This window comes from Botryllus schlosseri, chromosome 11, assembly GCF_051294905.1.
Source record: "Botryllus schlosseri isolate E-star chromosome 11, Bs_hap1, whole genome shotgun sequence".
In the NCBI taxonomy this organism is placed as follows: domain Eukaryota; kingdom Metazoa; phylum Chordata; class Ascidiacea; order Stolidobranchia; family Styelidae; genus Botryllus; species Botryllus schlosseri.
In genome coordinates this window covers 9,284,681-9,300,879 of record NC_137246.1, presented here as the reverse complement: position 1 = coordinate 9,300,879, position 16,199 = coordinate 9,284,681, and the positions used below count along the sequence as shown (strand labels likewise).

At 40.9% G+C, this 16,199-nt stretch overlaps 1 protein-coding gene across 2 annotated transcripts; it reads right to left on the bottom strand.

Moving 5' to 3' along the window:
- Positions 1 to 2,527: 2,527 nt before the first annotated feature.
- On the bottom strand, positions 2,528 to 7,262 carry LOC145451080 (uncharacterized). Of its 2 annotated transcripts, none has more exons than XM_080329572.1 (3): positions 6,834 to 7,105; positions 6,167 to 6,588; positions 2,528 to 3,044 (listed from the first exon to the last, which is right to left on the bottom strand). In XM_080329572.1, the coding sequence occupies exons 1-3, from the start codon at positions 7,012 to 7,014 to the stop codon at positions 2,775 to 2,777; spliced, it is 873 nt and encodes a 290-aa protein (XP_080185698.1). In that variant the 5' UTR covers positions 7,015 to 7,105; the 3' UTR covers positions 2,528 to 2,774. The 2 variants fall into 2 exon arrangements, with proteins under 2 accessions (XP_080185698.1, XP_080185699.1); XM_080329573.1 differs by having other exon boundaries at positions 2,854 to 3,044; positions 6,090 to 6,588; positions 6,834 to 7,262.
- Positions 7,263 to 16,199: the final 8,937 nt, after the last annotated feature.

Below are 16,199 nucleotides of genomic sequence, written 5' to 3'. Positions count from 1 at the left end.
TCTGGGGGCTTACTATATACATCTGGTTTCTATATGCATCTGGTTGTTAGTTTTTGTGAATGAAATCTGTCTATAACAGTGGTTCCCAACCTTTTAGTCTTCATTCCCCACTTCAGATTTATTCCGAGCCTTCATTCCCCACTAGAACCGTAACAGGACTTTGTTAGCCCCGCCAAAAAGACGTTGGTCTTGGGTCCCCAGAACCCCTTCAGCCCCGCTGAGCCTGTACGCTTTTTCCCTGCAACTTATCAGCTACATTGCGCCTACTGTTTAGTGCAGGGGTTCTCAACCTGGGGGGCGCAAAACATCTGAAGGGGGCGCGAAGAAGCGGTCACCTGAAAAAATTTTTCGCGCTCGGCGCGATTTATCTCCAATGCAAGCGTGTTTCTCTCTATATGGACCCAATTTCATATATTTTTATTCTCTCATCAACATTCACAACCGTCTATACCACCAAACAATCTGTTGGGGTTGCTAGCATCCCGGTTGGATTTTGTGACATGACAATAAGGGGGGCGCGAAATTTTTCACTATCAAAAAGGGGGGCGTGTCTAAAAAAAGGTTGAGAACCACTGGTTTAGTGCGTCGCCTTATTTCGACTGAACGCGCGAAGCGCGAAAATTTATATAATTCGTGTTTGAATCGACCAATATGATCGGGCGGGAATTGCTATCAATTTCTATCCCCTCTCTGCTCAGGTAATCAGATTTACCGGTAGAGCTGAGTGGGGTGTGTTGGAAAAGGTAGGACCTCTAAATAAGAATTGAACATCCTCGGGTGGACCCGTTGGTGTATTGAATTCGTTACATTATGCTATTTTGTGACCTCCTATATCTGCTATGTCAAAAGATATGGCAATCGCCAAAACTAAAAGGCACACACGATTTCAAATTGGTATTGCTTTACTGGCAAATAATTTTTCCCTGCGGGATGGCATTTGTCCTGTGGGGCTCAGACTGCCAGGACATTAACATTCGGCGCCAGCCATTTAGCAAATTAAAAATATATGTATTGTATATTGTATTTATATCGAAGTTTTGGGTCACCACAAGGGCATTCCTTCTCGGCCAAGGTCTTCTCGCTGCGGATCGTTCTGGCACACTTCTCGGAGTTGCATGTTCCATAGCCTAACTTGATATGCCTTGGTGCGACGTGGCGCAGTAATGGCCGACGCCGAAGTCTCCATTTCTATATATTCTACGTATTTTCGTAAGGGAAGGGTACCCAATAATTAGATATTTGGCAATATTAAATCGGGCACCCAGCGCAAAAAGTTTTTCAAAAAGTGGCATAAATTATTTTAAAAAATACTTTGATTTATTAATTCTAGAAATAAATTTGGGCCCCTTCGAGCTCGCTCCCACCCAATTGGGGGGTTCGGGGTGCGGCATTACGGTCCTCTTCCCCACTACCCAGCGCTTTTGTCATCACAAAGCAGCTATTTGCTGGCTTGACTACACACGACCACACCAATACGCAAGAAAATCGCCTATAACTGCTACATAACACGAATAGGCTATATTGTGAACCGATACCAGTAACGCTCAAAATTTCGCGAAAGCGTTATTGCACGTAAAACTGTCGTGTTGGATGCGCTTGTGACGCCATCATTGGCCATCCAGAGTTAAAAATGAGGTTTTGCGCACAACACGTAATATAATTTTCGATACATACATTCCAGAGCAGTTAATTGGTAACGGTAATTGCGCATGTGTCTCCATGAATATGTAGACTGTCCTGTATATAATTTTGAACTAATGCGTCTATTCCCCACCAGAAACCATTGAATTCCCCACCAGTGGGGAATTCCCCACCGTTTGGGAGCCACTGGTCAATAATATTGATTCTTCCATATATTACTATAAAATTTTGATCCTCTCTCCGCGCATGGCATTTTCAAATTTTTATTTTTGGCAGTTTTGGCATCTGGCTCCTGAAATGCCAAAAATAACACGGCCTGCACATTAGGGCTCTTCAAAAATTACATTTTTTCTCAAATCGTACTGGCTTCTTCATAAAATTGTTAGGTTACCTAATTGAAGCCTACACACAAAATTTGGTTCAATTTCAGCCTGTTACCGCTTTGCTACATGAGAAGAAAGTTTCTGTTTATTATATAAAAATAAATAATAAAAAATTTGAAAATTTTTTGTTCACCCCATGAAAGTGTTAGGCTGTGTATAGAAACGATCCTCGCCAAATTTGGTTCAATTCCAACCAGTGCAAGCGGAGTCATTGCAGTCGAAAAATTTGGATTTGAATAAAATAGTATTTACGGTGAGCACAACTATAATAAATAAACAAAGAATCGGTCATACCTCATTTCGAAATCGGCTAGTTGGGCGCCAAAGAGTGTCCCGAATTTGAGCAACAAAAATATGGTAACCCTGCGCTAAGCAGATAGCCGTGTCTTGAGTTTAGGCTACTTCATTTTATGCGTAAGGTTCAATTTGTTGGACTCGGTTTATTGATGCGTGAAAGCATGACATTGCTTCTACATCTATCAAGTCCTCATCCAACAGACCGGTAAATTACTGAAATTTATTGTGCTAAAGTCGCATGTAAATTCAAAGTGAGTTTAAACATTCCACGTGCAGGTTCAAATCCAGGTTCTAACCGGAGATGTAAATCTGGTAAGTGAATCCATCACGCCACGTCCCGTATATTCATTTAGGGAGCGAAAACATCTCGTTATTGATCTGATAGCAGCGTTGGCCCGATGGGTGCGCAATGTGTCCGTCTCCTTGGGAGTTGCAAAACATTTTAGTTCCATATCAGTCTTTATGTGTCCTCATGAACGCATGATTTGATATTCTTTCTTTAGATAAACTCGCATCTATAGAGAGAATCTGCTCGCGGCATTTTCCCAGCTTTCTTCGATATCGCACAACCTGCCAGCGTTTCTTCCTTTCGATTTTTTCGCGCCGTTCAATGTTCCAACGCAAACAAGCCAGGTGCTGTTGATGTACTGTTATGGAGTTCTCCAGCTCCACTCGTCGTCTTACGAAGTTGTCGAGGTCCGTGTAATCTTTTGTGACTGCAGTCTAGAATAAAACGAGTGTATTAATGACAGCTAGGCGTTTCATGTATAAGCTTCACGTGGAAAAGCGGTCAGGAAATTATGACATGTAAGCGGTTTTTACCCACAAGCGCCTGTCTGCGTATGCATACAATCCGGCCGGTACTTAATTTTTGTTCTGCTTGTATACATTACTAAATACCAACAACAGTACCAATTTGGACAGGAATCGACTCGAATAAATGATCCGCGTTTGGATGGAATTTGCAGTTTTCTGCTACCAACGAAGGATTCCAGACAGCATATCGAACAACCATCCCATTGAATTCGTCTGCATTTTTTATCCTAATTTCCCAAGCAATAACTTCCTATCGAATAAACTTGTCGTTGAGAACGAATGATCACTGCCCGATGCAAATTATATAATCGCGAACGCGATATCGATGTGATTGAGCATTCTTCACACTGGTCAATGAACAGCGTATATCTGGGCCCGCTTACCTTTGAATTTTCTATCCCGCTAGTCAGGTGACCACTAACCAGAGCGCATTCAATGTGAAATTTACATTGCAAGCTACACCTGAAGTGAGAATTGTACAAATATTTTATGATAATGAATCGCTAAATCAACGAGTTCTCAGAACCCGGGACTTTTTCTCTGCAACGAGACATTGGGTTGGGGTACTCATAATAATAAAATCAATAAATCTAGTGATATTAAATCGTGCGAAACGCGAAGAAAAATTATAAGTGGAATAATTAGTGGGGTGGTCAGCTAGTCACGGTGCAGGGTGCAGCATTTAAGGTCCTGCCTAGAGTGCCTACCCGGTAAAACGTGATTGGCATGTCTTCACTCTGCCGTTACCAATGAATGCGATCTTGATGTTGAGCCTAATTATTATTTCAAAAATCTTTTTATGCATCTCAGCTCTTGGACAACTTTCACGGCCAGCGACTGCGCGTAGATATTAACTGACATACTAGTATATAATGAATGTTGCATGCCCCTGCTACAGTGGCCTATATCGAACTTGGAAAGGTAACACTAGTCGAATCTGTTATTAGCTGGTTCAGCATAACCGAACGGCAACGGTAGTTAGCCTGTTGCAGTTTGAAGCTGCAGCAGAGGCAGACTTCAGCCTGCACATTACCAACTGTGCGGCGGATTCAGAAAACGATGCTAACAGTTGAAACAACATCGTCATACCAAGCACACTTCTCAATGCACCAAGCCTGTAAAGTATCTTTTCTTCCGACCCATCTATCATATTATTTGTGCGGAGTTGCAAATAATTTTTGGAGAATAACAGTGGTCCCAATAAAAAGCGGTACCGTGAACCAATGATTCATTTCAAACTTAACCAGAATACGATTTCCTAACAACATCATTTGTTGGTGCCGCATGGCCTAGGCAGACAATCTTCGGATTATGGATTGGAAGAGCTGAAGCATAGCTACCGAACAGCGTGGGATTGGTATAGCTTCTATAGCACGATAACATTCAACCTTCACTGCGAAAATATGTATATTCTGACATTTATAGGATAGCACTATTCAATACACATTTGGGATAACCAAAGTTACTTGCCCCGGTGTTACAGTAGAGCGGCATATATAATCGAAGAGATACTCATTATTCACGCTTTCCCAATGTCTCGTACGTGAGTCAAATTTGACTCAATACCAGCCAGTAGAAGCAGAGTTATTTGAGTTTTTCGTTGATAATCATCGGGTTATCCATCAATCAAGGATGATCCGAGAATTATCAACGAAAAGTCAAATAACGCCACTTCTATAAGTTGGAATTGAGTCAAATTTGTTTTGCATCGTCTTTGAAGGCAGCTCAACAATTTCATGGGGTTGGGCAGAACAATTTGCCTCCTATAAATTAAAAATTTTAATTGTATCGGCGGAGTCCTATACTTGTCAGAATTGAACCAAATTTGGTGTGCAGTGTTATTTAGGGCAACCTGACAATTTAATCAGTGAATGGCTGGAATCCGGAAAAAAGTTATTTTTGAACAGCCCTAGAGTACAGTGCTTACGTATATTGGATGAATAGGATTATATCTATGGTTGCATTTAAAACAAACATGTTTAAGACATGGCCCTTGTTTTTAAACATGTTTTTGCTGTTCTTATTTTTATTTTTCAGTCATGACATCACGAATCGTGTGGCGTCACAATGGTTGGTACCGCCAATTGAAAATATGGCTCCTTGACGAAAAAGGCTTATACCCCTGTCATGAACAAACCAAATATATCTGTAACCGGGACTGCATCGTTACGCGGCGTTTTTACGGTCGACGGTGATCATCATCAGAACATCCATTCCGTAACAATTATCTATATCTACGTACTATATGTGTTGAACAGACGACGATTGCGACGCTTCCAACCATTCCATTTCGTATACGTCGTCTATACATTGGACTATTTAGTTGTATTAAGGCAAGCATCGCCTCTCTCGGCGCTGGGCGATGCGAAGCCCTAGTGGTACAGCCATTACTTTCCCATCACTTTTACTACCCAGGACGAGTATGGCCGCCAGGCCTTCATAGTCCGACCGGGATCTGAGGCCGCATCGACAGGCCAGTATCTCGGGGCACAAGTATGGTGGCGGAGGGATCAGTGGTCTCAGACGCCCCGTCTAAAGCCTGCTTGTGCCGACCGTTTGAACCTGTAACAGTAGAGAAACAGGAAGAAAACGGAATCAACTATATGGGTGTTTTGTGTCCAATGACACACAGCACCCTATTTCGGGCGCTTGTGGCACATAGTGCTGTAGGGTAATGCCACAGCGCTCGTCACAAGCGTCACGGGGGGAGGTTTACTGCGGTTCATCCAGAACCCTAAAAAAATGCCTCGTCTATATCGGGTGTACATCGTCCGTAGGCTAGGCTCATACACTCTTAGCGATGAGAGTGTGCATTCCACCCCTGATATATGGGTGTGAATATACACCCATGACACACGAAACCAGAGCATATCCCATGTGTCTACCTGAAGTCAGTCCTGATATACTGCAAGTGAAACACGAAACATTGAAGTGCTTTAAATACAGGCCTACCTCCTTGCTGGCCACTTCTGTGGTATCATTGATATGGGTGCACGGCGGTTCGCCAAGATCACGTTGCGTAAACTTACCGGCGTAATATTCACAGGACAAACGTCCGCATCGTAGCGAGCCCCGGTTTTCTTGAATATCTTCTCCAACTTCTTTTCAAGTCTTGACGCTTCTTTCCTTTTACCGAGAAGTGGTTTCGAAATCTCACTAACCGAGATGTCTGAATGTACTGCGGGTAGCGTTTCGTTGCCGCAGCCTTCATTGAAATCGGACATCATCCCCCAACTGGTAGACTTTTTGAGGTATCTCATGATCTGGTGCATCTTTTTCTTCGGTGGCTTTGGCATGGCTAGGAGCTGTTTTTCATGCGTGGTTTGGTAAGATGCGTTCCTAGGCACTGGCTTGTTGTTTAGCAAAGTTCGGGCCTTTTTGCGATCGTGATGAAATTGTGCGGGTCTCCGTTTCTTGAATTTTCTACCAATTGTGTTTTTCTCGAGATTGCCTAAAGACACAAGAACCCTTTTTAAAAAGTGTAGTTCTGATAGCGTGTCACGTTCACAGCCAGATATTTCAACAACTGACTGGCTGTCTACTTGCAATTGTATACTTCATTTTAGAGTTGACTTAGTATTTTGGATGTGGACGTGAAATTTCGATCAATCACAATGGCAAATAGTTAATTCGGGATTTGGATCTTGGCTCGTAAACCGAATTCGAGACCTTATTATTAGCAAGAAAGTTCCGCACCTCTGCATTGTCGACTGCCTTCGCAGGGCATATTGGTATCCTTATTATCTTCATCCTTCGCAACATCTCCGCAACCCGCCATAAAATCTTGAACGATTTTCGCGATGTCACTTGACATGTAGTCGTTTACGTGACTAGAAGTGACGCCGGTAGAAATGCGTTCTTTCCCTGCCTCAGTCATGCTGGTAACAAGTATTCTTGTGATGTATGGCTTAAATATCGAAGATTTCAGTTTTTCGTTGAATTGAGCTGATAGTATTACGTCACAATGCTGCGTATAGAAGAGATCTGTTGCCGACAGGATAAGTTGTTGTTTTACATTACGATTATGCGGTGACTGTCTCTGAAATATTGGCTAAACCTCAATACACTTGAATCGATAGGTAAAATCTGGCTGACAATCGCGAAAACAATATGTCTGTCTAGTGCGGAGTGACAGGCGATGAATTATTGCGGCCTAAGGAATTGAAAATGTCACTAGAAATTTGCTGTAATATGGATTTAAAAGTACATTTTCAAGCTTATGTCATATCGTCTTGATTCGTTAAATTTCACAAAATATACACTTCGTGCGTATAGCTTCAGGTTTTTAAGTTGAGAAAATATAATTTTGTTTTTTATCAGCCAATTTTACTGATCGAAATTGTCCACTATTGACCACATGCTGTGGGATATTCTGGAGATAGAAAAAGTGTTCATCGGCGTTAACGGCGTTGTTGAAGGGACACAACGCTTTAAATACGACGTGGTCTCAAATTAAACTCGTGACTCGTGACCAAGATATCAAAGAGATAAGCCAGAGTACAAACAGTCGTGAAAATCATTTACTCAAGTTTGAATACGGTGGCTCTTATGAGGAAAATGGTTGTTGGCAAAAAGTTTTTCACGCTTGTATATCTTCAATATGAAACTACGTCATATTTAATGCGCAATGCCACTGACCCTGCTCCCCTCAAAATTGTCCGTCGCTTAATCCAAATTCCCATTCCGACAACGCCTGCATACGTTGGGAAATCCTGATATCTTTTACACAAGAGTACCAAGGATACTGCTTCATATTCATTGACAAAAATCCCATAATCTATGAAATATTTACGTAGCCTATCCTGTCGATATGTCATTACATCAGATACTGTGCCTAGAGTGTGGTCGTGGGTTATAATCGGATATGTATACCGAGGATGAATAATAAGATGTATATTTTCGTGAATCGGTGGAATGTGTACTATATAGGTTATCGCTATCGTGAGAATGCCATTCTCATTGCCAACGTATTGAATGAAGATAAAAAACATTGTATATGAGAAATAATGAATGACTTTCTGTAAGTCAATACAACGAAAACTCTCACGAGGAGAGATACGGCATCATCGCGCGAAGTGACAATGGGAGGAATAATCGCATGTTAAAATAACAGACGATATCTTCTGGCCGTGTAAAGCCGGCAGAGTTAAAGTTGAAAGAAAACTGGTTATCATCAGAGGTGGTCAAAGTAGTCACCGTCGCCACTCAAGTAGAAGTAGAAGTAACGCCATAATTTATACTCAAGTAGAAGTAGGAGTGGTGATTCACAAGTAAGTATATAGGTATTCTATGCTTATTTTTGCCTACAAAACTGAAAACTGTCAAGTAGAAGTTAGGGATGGTGTGAACGTGAGGTTCACGTTCGTGTTCTGTGTGTGAACCTCGGAAATTTAGAGGTTCGCGTTCACAGCAGAACCTTGGTAGGTTCTGGACTTTGAACCTTTTTGGTAAATTGTAATTTGCACTTAATTATAAGATCTTCGGTTCAAATTTATTGCATTTCAACTGTGGGTCACTCAATGCATGGCGCTGGCAGCATAAAAAATCAACACTAAACGAGCATGCACCATGACAACCTTAAAAGTTTTACTTGCATTTTTGTTACCAAAAATTTCTCGAAATATCCAGCTTTCCATTTGTGAATATTTAGTGACTCTCTGCTGTGAGCTTGACCCGCAATCACACAACATCACGAGCGATATACGTAGTCAGCGAATGATGCTTATTCAACCAATCAATGACATTGATATCGTTTTCTGATGTAAAAAATCGAGCGGGCGTATGGGGTCAATCTCGACTTCATATCTTTACTGTATCATTAAAACCAAATCCGTGCGATTAAGGTGCTGGCTACTGCTATATAACTTGTTGTTTATCGTATCGGTAGCGAGTATAGAAACCCGTTTTACACTCTGCTCAATATCAATGTAGCAATACCCAGATTCCGAACACATTGTCCGGCCTGGCTAAGACCATTAAGGCGTAAGCTTATATTTCCTGGTAAGTCCTCGTCGAAATTGTTGGCAAAACGACGAATGTATTGATTTTATAAGATTATTATATCCTTTGATAACCGCGGTTGATACATTTAGCGACGTTTAAAACGCCAATATGTACTTCAGCAATGCGACATTATGTGGCCCGAGCAGTGGTGGCTTTTGGGGTGGGCGAGGTGGGCGGTCGCCCGGCCCCCCATCCCTGGTCGAAGGGCCCCCCTATTCGGATTATGCGTTTTTTTTAAGGATAATAACGAATAAACATGGAAATCCGTGTGCCAAGTAAGAATATGATTCCGTACGGATGTGTCAATCATCATCAAATCTCTGCATTTGTTAGAAAAGTCCCGTATCCCGATGATCATCACGTCTCTGCATGCGGTAGAATTACTTAGTCTTTATGTAGTCTATCCTTAGACACATACAATGACAGACATAGCCGAATCCAACAGCTAAACCCTACCGCGGGAAAGGGGGGTCTGGGGGGCTCCGCCCCCCAGAAGTTACGGTTAGATACTTATAGGGGGCCCCCCAGTAACTCCCGCCCAGGGCCCCCCGTTCGTAAGGCCACCACTGGGCCCGAGTCTTCGCTAGGTATCGTGTACAATAATATAGGCTATCACTTCATTGAAAGATAGGGTTGGAATTAGCAATATGACGTCACGAGGTTCACGTTCGTGTTCACACAGAACCTTTCAAAAAGGTTCGCGTTCACACGAACCCGAACCTCTCAGAGGTTCACACCATCCCTAGTAGAAGTAGAAGTAGTCTAAAATCATAACTACTTAAAAAGTAGTGTGTGTAGGCAAAATCTACTTCAAGTACTTCTAAAAGTAGAAATACTTTGTTAATGACCACCTCTGGTCATCATTTGATTTTTTCATTTTTTTTACAAAATAATAGCATAATTGGCAAGTTGAATATTTTGATATGCATTAATCTCATCTGTAAAATCCGTTGTATGAATAATGGAAAATCCACATTAATCGCTATTATTCCGACAATGTACCTAGAGGTATCGATATTGAGGCTGATATTTACAGATCTTGACAGCCTATTTGTCAATGAGGCTATATATAAAGTACTAGATAAGTTTGAACTCAACTATTTCTGTGATTGTAATCTGAGGTTTCTTTTGGGGATATTACTGTCTCACGAATTATCCTGAAGTTTTTGTGTCTTTCTGCTTGATGTGTGTTGATGTCGTGGTCAGATGATACTGTAATATAGCACAGTAATCAAATAACTGTATTTAGAAGCCAAGGGTCCGCCCAAGAGAGAGAAATATACGATACAACTCTCCGCATGCAAGTCGGTCAAAAACTTCAGGATATAGAGTAGTCATTTTGATTCCATTCACTCGCCATTAAATCGCTTAGATCAGGATATTTTATGTGCAAATGGAAAATAAGGGTGTAGCGATGTGTGCTCGGGCCCTTCCATATCAAATTTTTATCGGCGATATTTATGTAACTGGGTATGCCGAGCAGTAACTCACTGATAAATATGTAATCTGAAGACACCAACGATTAATTTCAATCATGAATATAGCCTACTTCACAGTTACAGCACGTTAAGCCACAAATCAATGCCCAATATGTCACTTTAATAGTCACATGTGTCCAACTGCTATTTACTTCTAGCTTTATTAGTATTCCACTGTCTAATTTCTAATACATATTGTCGGAGAGTTTGTAGATAGATATATAGATTCATTTATTTATCACATCAGTGAAAATCTGGTACGGACCAGGTTGACGACGAGGGGCCGCAAGGCCTTAGTATACACAGTCGCTACCTGTAGGCCTAGTAGTGATAAAGAGTCTGGTTCAATAAAGCTTTCAGATATGATGCATCCCATAATATTGAACTAAATTCGCGCTGTAGGCCTAGAATCCGATTTAAAATATCTCGCTTATATCGTATACTTAATATGGCGCAGTGATGTAGGTCAGTAGTAATTGTTCGATGCAATGATGGACACTGAAAATCCTCCAACTCAATGTTTCCTCGATGACGTTTGCAGAGCTAATGAGCCAGTCATTGTTGGCGCGTAGTGGCCGCGGCCGGGTGTGTATGCTGATGGTCGGCTTTCTAATTACATAGCGCCGGAAGAATGCAGTTTACGAAACAAATATATCCTGATAAAATTCAGATGATATCGACCGCATGGTCAGTTTGTAGGTTACCACGACACTGAGCTCATTACACACAATTCCTCAATGCTGCAGTCTCTTTCCCGGAATATCTTTGCTTACATGTCTCGAAGCGCAAGCTCATACGGGCGCGTCGTGGCGTTGTTTAGTTTCCAAATATTTAGTAAGAGACTAACCTACTCACGCTATCAGCACAAGCCTAATTAATGAGCAATGAGCAGCAAACGAAGATTTGACAGTTTCGATATCCAGATATACTAGTAGGCAACGTCCAATACAATGTCTTGATACTATAACGAGATACAGCCGACTCCGCTTATTTCGGACATTTTGATGACGCCCATTTTTAGCCGCATGCGAAAGAATAGCTTGGTCTGAATTAACCGAAAATCAATTGTTCGCTTCATGGCCGGGCGTTAAGGAACGCGACGCATTTAAAATACGGTATCGTTACGAAATATATAATAATTACTTATATACCTACATACAGTCCAGTTGTATTGTTTTATACTGCATTTTCGACACCAGACCATTCAAAAATACTGTACACTGTATTATTATGTAGCGCACGAATATATGATTCAAATAGATGGATTTTGATGCCCCGCCGACCCAACTAGCTATCGAACTGTCACGGAAGCGTCTTCACTTTTTTCTTCGTTTACTTCAGTGAGCAATTTCTCTTTTCCTGCTAGACTTTTCTGTACCAATCATTTCCACAAGATACATGCAATTGTATCCAATTAACAGCGAGTGTGAAGCTGACACGGCGTTGTTTAAGTTCATTGTCGGTTGTTAATACATGGCTGGACTTTGTTTCACTATAATCGCTCATCTTGTGTTGTAGCATGTAGCACTGTTTATTGCTCCACAATCGAACGATGGGAATTGTGATACTGTGTCTGAATTAAGCGGGTAATTTCCCTGATTTACCAGTGGTTTCTACGTGAAATTTCTACATATTGATTCCTGAACATTCAAACCGAATGAGGCAGTTGTCCGGGTTATCCGGTGTCCGAATCAAACGAAGTCGATTGCATAATGTATTTACGTCTTGTCAATTAATGAAGGGAACGAATTTCTGATTGTGTATTTGCCAGACGTACTAAAACGGGCCCTCGATTCAAGTTTTATCAAATGAGGCCGAAGACATAGCTCGTGGCTCATTATTCTTCCATTTTATTGTCTGGAGACCCATTTGTGTTAAAATTAGCACGGAACAAGGGGCATCTTTTTTTGCTTTTCAATTGTTTTTGTTGCGTTGTTTGTTACCGGGCAGTCGAGCGGTGCAATATCTCCTTGAACATAAACATCGTCTATCACGGAACTACGTTGTAGACTCGGTAGTCATTATTGTCTATTTGATGAAGGCCATCAAACAACAAAATTACGCTCTTGTGCCGCCGACTTCTTTGATTCGTTATGCTTTTATTCGGCTCGAGTGGGCAAGCAGCTTTGATTCATTCAGTGTATTAAGGCAAACACTTGGAGATCCACTCAAAATGTTACCACGAAAAGTTGGAATGAGACATACCTGTCTGCGCTTGTAGAGGTCTTGTCTAGGCAGTGCCTAGAATGTGTGCCAAGAGTGTTAATGATGGGTTTTAAGACGTCATCAATGATTAGTATCATTGCATGTAAGGGTATTTGTATTCAGAACTGAAATCCGTCAGTCGGTCATGGGAAAATCGTAGGAAACTATTAACCATCGGCGCTAGTATTGCTATGAGCGCAATAATGCAGGGCCTACAATGCTATAAGCGACACCTAATGCGATAATGAATACAGGCATGCAGGACGCAGGTGCAATTACCGAATTCGGTATGCAATATGCATCCATAATATAGTTATACTAATCTCAGTAAATAATAATGTATTATATATATATGCAGATGCAGGAATACAGTCCTTGTTCTCGGCGTCTGTATCGTTGAAGCTTGGACATGGACACCTAATATTTCGATGAGTATTTTGGGTGGACTTTTCGCCTACTACATATTCCCTTAACCCGGAATCGACTCCGTATCTGATGTGAATTTCAACCTTTTACCACGCTTCTTCAGGGTAAAAGTTAGAATTCGGTGAATCATAAACGCATTTTGAACAGAAATTCGTCCGGTGTATCACCGAAGCACTATCTTATAACTGTAACGCAGACCAAAAGATTTTGATTTGTCATTTAATCAATAGTTGGTCTGCCACTCTTCCTAATAAAGTGTAAGTCATTTGTCTTCATATTTTTAGTCTATAGAAATATAGACGTTTACTGATTCAAATCTTTCTCTCCGTATCATCGTTTATTTTAAAATATCAAAGCAGTGCGTTATTCCTCTCATTATAGTAACAAATGTCGCATATGTATAATAATTTTGGCTTTTTCTGTATTCATATCTTCAAATTCTCATTAGCTGTAAAACATTCCGAATACATAGAATCTGGACGAGTTCGTCCATGAATGAATGAGCGAACGCTCTATATACCAGTGGTTCTCAGCCTTTTGTCTTCGCGGACCCTACTTCAGGATTTCTTTTTCAATTAACGGTGGATGTTCACTAATTTCGTCATACTGACATCCTTGAATCCAGAAGCTTTGCACGGCGCTACCCCGATTTACCATTGCAAAGTAGCCTATAACGTAGTTTACGGATATGTTTACGTTACTTCAGAGCAGTGGCTCTCAAACGGGGGTCCGCGAGACAATGCTTCGGAACCGCGAAGCATCTTCCGCAAAATTTGCACGATTTCGAGAAAAATATTTGTGGAATATAAAACTTTTCAATAAACCTATTTTTAAATCAGACCCGTAGCTCGTAGATGCCCAAGATAATTACGACAATCAATACAAAGTAGGGTATTTCGGATCGGAGTTAATCAACAAGATTTTTTTGGCAAGCTTCGCGCGATTTCGCATCACCACATTTTTTGATTTTATGGTGGGTACATACCCACTTTCAAATAAAATACTACAATAATTTCACAGGAATAAATACAGAAATAAAAACCTCATTTGTAAGTATGGGAGTGTCGCTTGAGCCGTCTGTGCTATGGTACATCATGGGCGTTTCGGTGCTGACAATTATCCCGCCAGACAATGCAATACATATGAAGGTTCAGCACACATGCGATCCCGCTAAAATTCATGCGGAAATCAAACCGTGGTCCAAAATGACTATTGCACGTTGGCCGAAATCTTAAATATTGATTCGGTAATCCAAAAACGTTTCGCGGCTTGCGCGACTAGAACGTTAATGTATATCGAACACTCATTTTTATAGAAATAGGTTAAGAACCACTATACCGTAGAGGAAAGAGGTGTCTTGGGACTTTTTCCTCCAGGGGCTGGGTTGATTGCTCTTTTGAGTTTGGGACCAGGGATTAGGAGGATTGAATGTGAATTTGAACTGGTTGATATGAGTCAGGATATTAGGGTTGCGCTGTCGAAACACAGCCAAACATAGCCGATCCGATCGCAAAGAATTAACTAGTCCCGTCACGCTGATACCATGAAATCCATCGTTTTGTTTCGTAATTATTTATTTTTTCTATAGGGACCGTGAGTCATGTAAAAAAAGAGCCATGATACCGTTGCGTGATTATTTTCAGAAAGTTTGAGAACCAATGCTTGAGAGAGTAAAATTGTCATAGCAAATGGGCGAAATAGTCCCTGTATCACGGTAACTGAATATATTTTCGAGACTGTACGTCTATTTGTAGTGACATTCGTCATTTGCGGTAGTCGCGAATATGCATATTACGTAGGGATACCATGTGTCCGATTTTAGGGGGATTTGACCTCTTTTCTCATAAAAGTAAAAGGTTCCCCGAGGACGCCCAAATGTCATATTTTTTCACATGCCATCCTCTATATTTGCTTCGAGTTTCAGCGAAGACTAAAAAAGGTCAACCAGTCACAAACTACATATGAGGGAACCTGGCTTTTCAGGCATTGCCGAAAAGGTTGACTAATAAAGGTCAACTCACCGAGAATCCAAATTATCTGTATAAATTCCTCGTTGTTTTGCCTGTTTGTGAAACTTGAAAAAGAGTCCCCTTTTTCAGTTCTGAAAATAGAATAGTCCAATAGTGGTCACCTTCTATTAACTGCGAATATATGCGAACCCTCAACCAGATCTATACATTTTTTATTACTCACTTGAGCGGGGATACCATATTTTGAGATCCAAAAAAGAGGACATTTCTCAAAAATTCTGAAAGCTATAGTACCGGAAAAAACTGATAATTTCGAAAACTTTTCGAGCATTAGTACTGTATTGACTAAAAATAGAGGTCATCCCTATAACTCGACTACCGAATAACCCGCTTTTTACAATAGTGGTGTTTATTTTTAAAGAAGTCATCTTTCCCATCTATACTCCCGAAATACCCGTCGCGCCGTATTTTGCGTAGATTATCTTGCCAGCTCTGGCGTTCGCTGCGTCGGAGTTTAGTTTCTGATCGCATTTTAATACATTGTTTAGAAAAAAGTGGACAAATTCCCTAAAATGACGATATTTAGGTGTCCTCCGAGGACTCTTTCAATATATTGAAAAAATAGGATTTATAGTTACCCCACCTGAGTACTTCTCAGATCTTCATATTCTACTTCCACTTTACGTAGCCTTGACATGTCTTGGAAGTTACTACTCCTAGTTGTAATTGGGTAGATATTTATGACTTGATGATATGCATTATATGGCAGAGGTCTCAAACACGCGGCCCGCGTCGTCATTTTGGATTTTGAAGTTTTCGACAATATTTAACTGCTACATATATATTTTTGTTGCTTTGAGAACTTTAAATTCGCTTTAAAACTACTCTAAAACCCTGAAACTACTCATCGAATTACACTATCGCATCACTTTCAAAAGTTACCGTGCGGGGGAAGGTCAGCTTTCACGTCATATTACATG

Bases quoted from the DNA above. Each gene is read 5' to 3' on its own strand.
- LOC145451080 (XM_080329572.1), bottom strand. From the start codon at position 7,014: ATGACTGAGGCAGGGAAAGAACGCATTTCTACCGGCGTCACTTCTAGT. The intron at 6,589-6,833 runs GTGCGGAACTTT...TTGTGTCTTTAG, and splicing joins AGGCAGTCGACAATGCAGAG to GCAATCTCGAGAAAAACACA. The intron at 3,045-6,166 runs GTAAGTTTACGC...GTTTTATTCTAG, and splicing joins GTCCTGTGAATATTACGCCG to ACTGCAGTCACAAAAGATTA.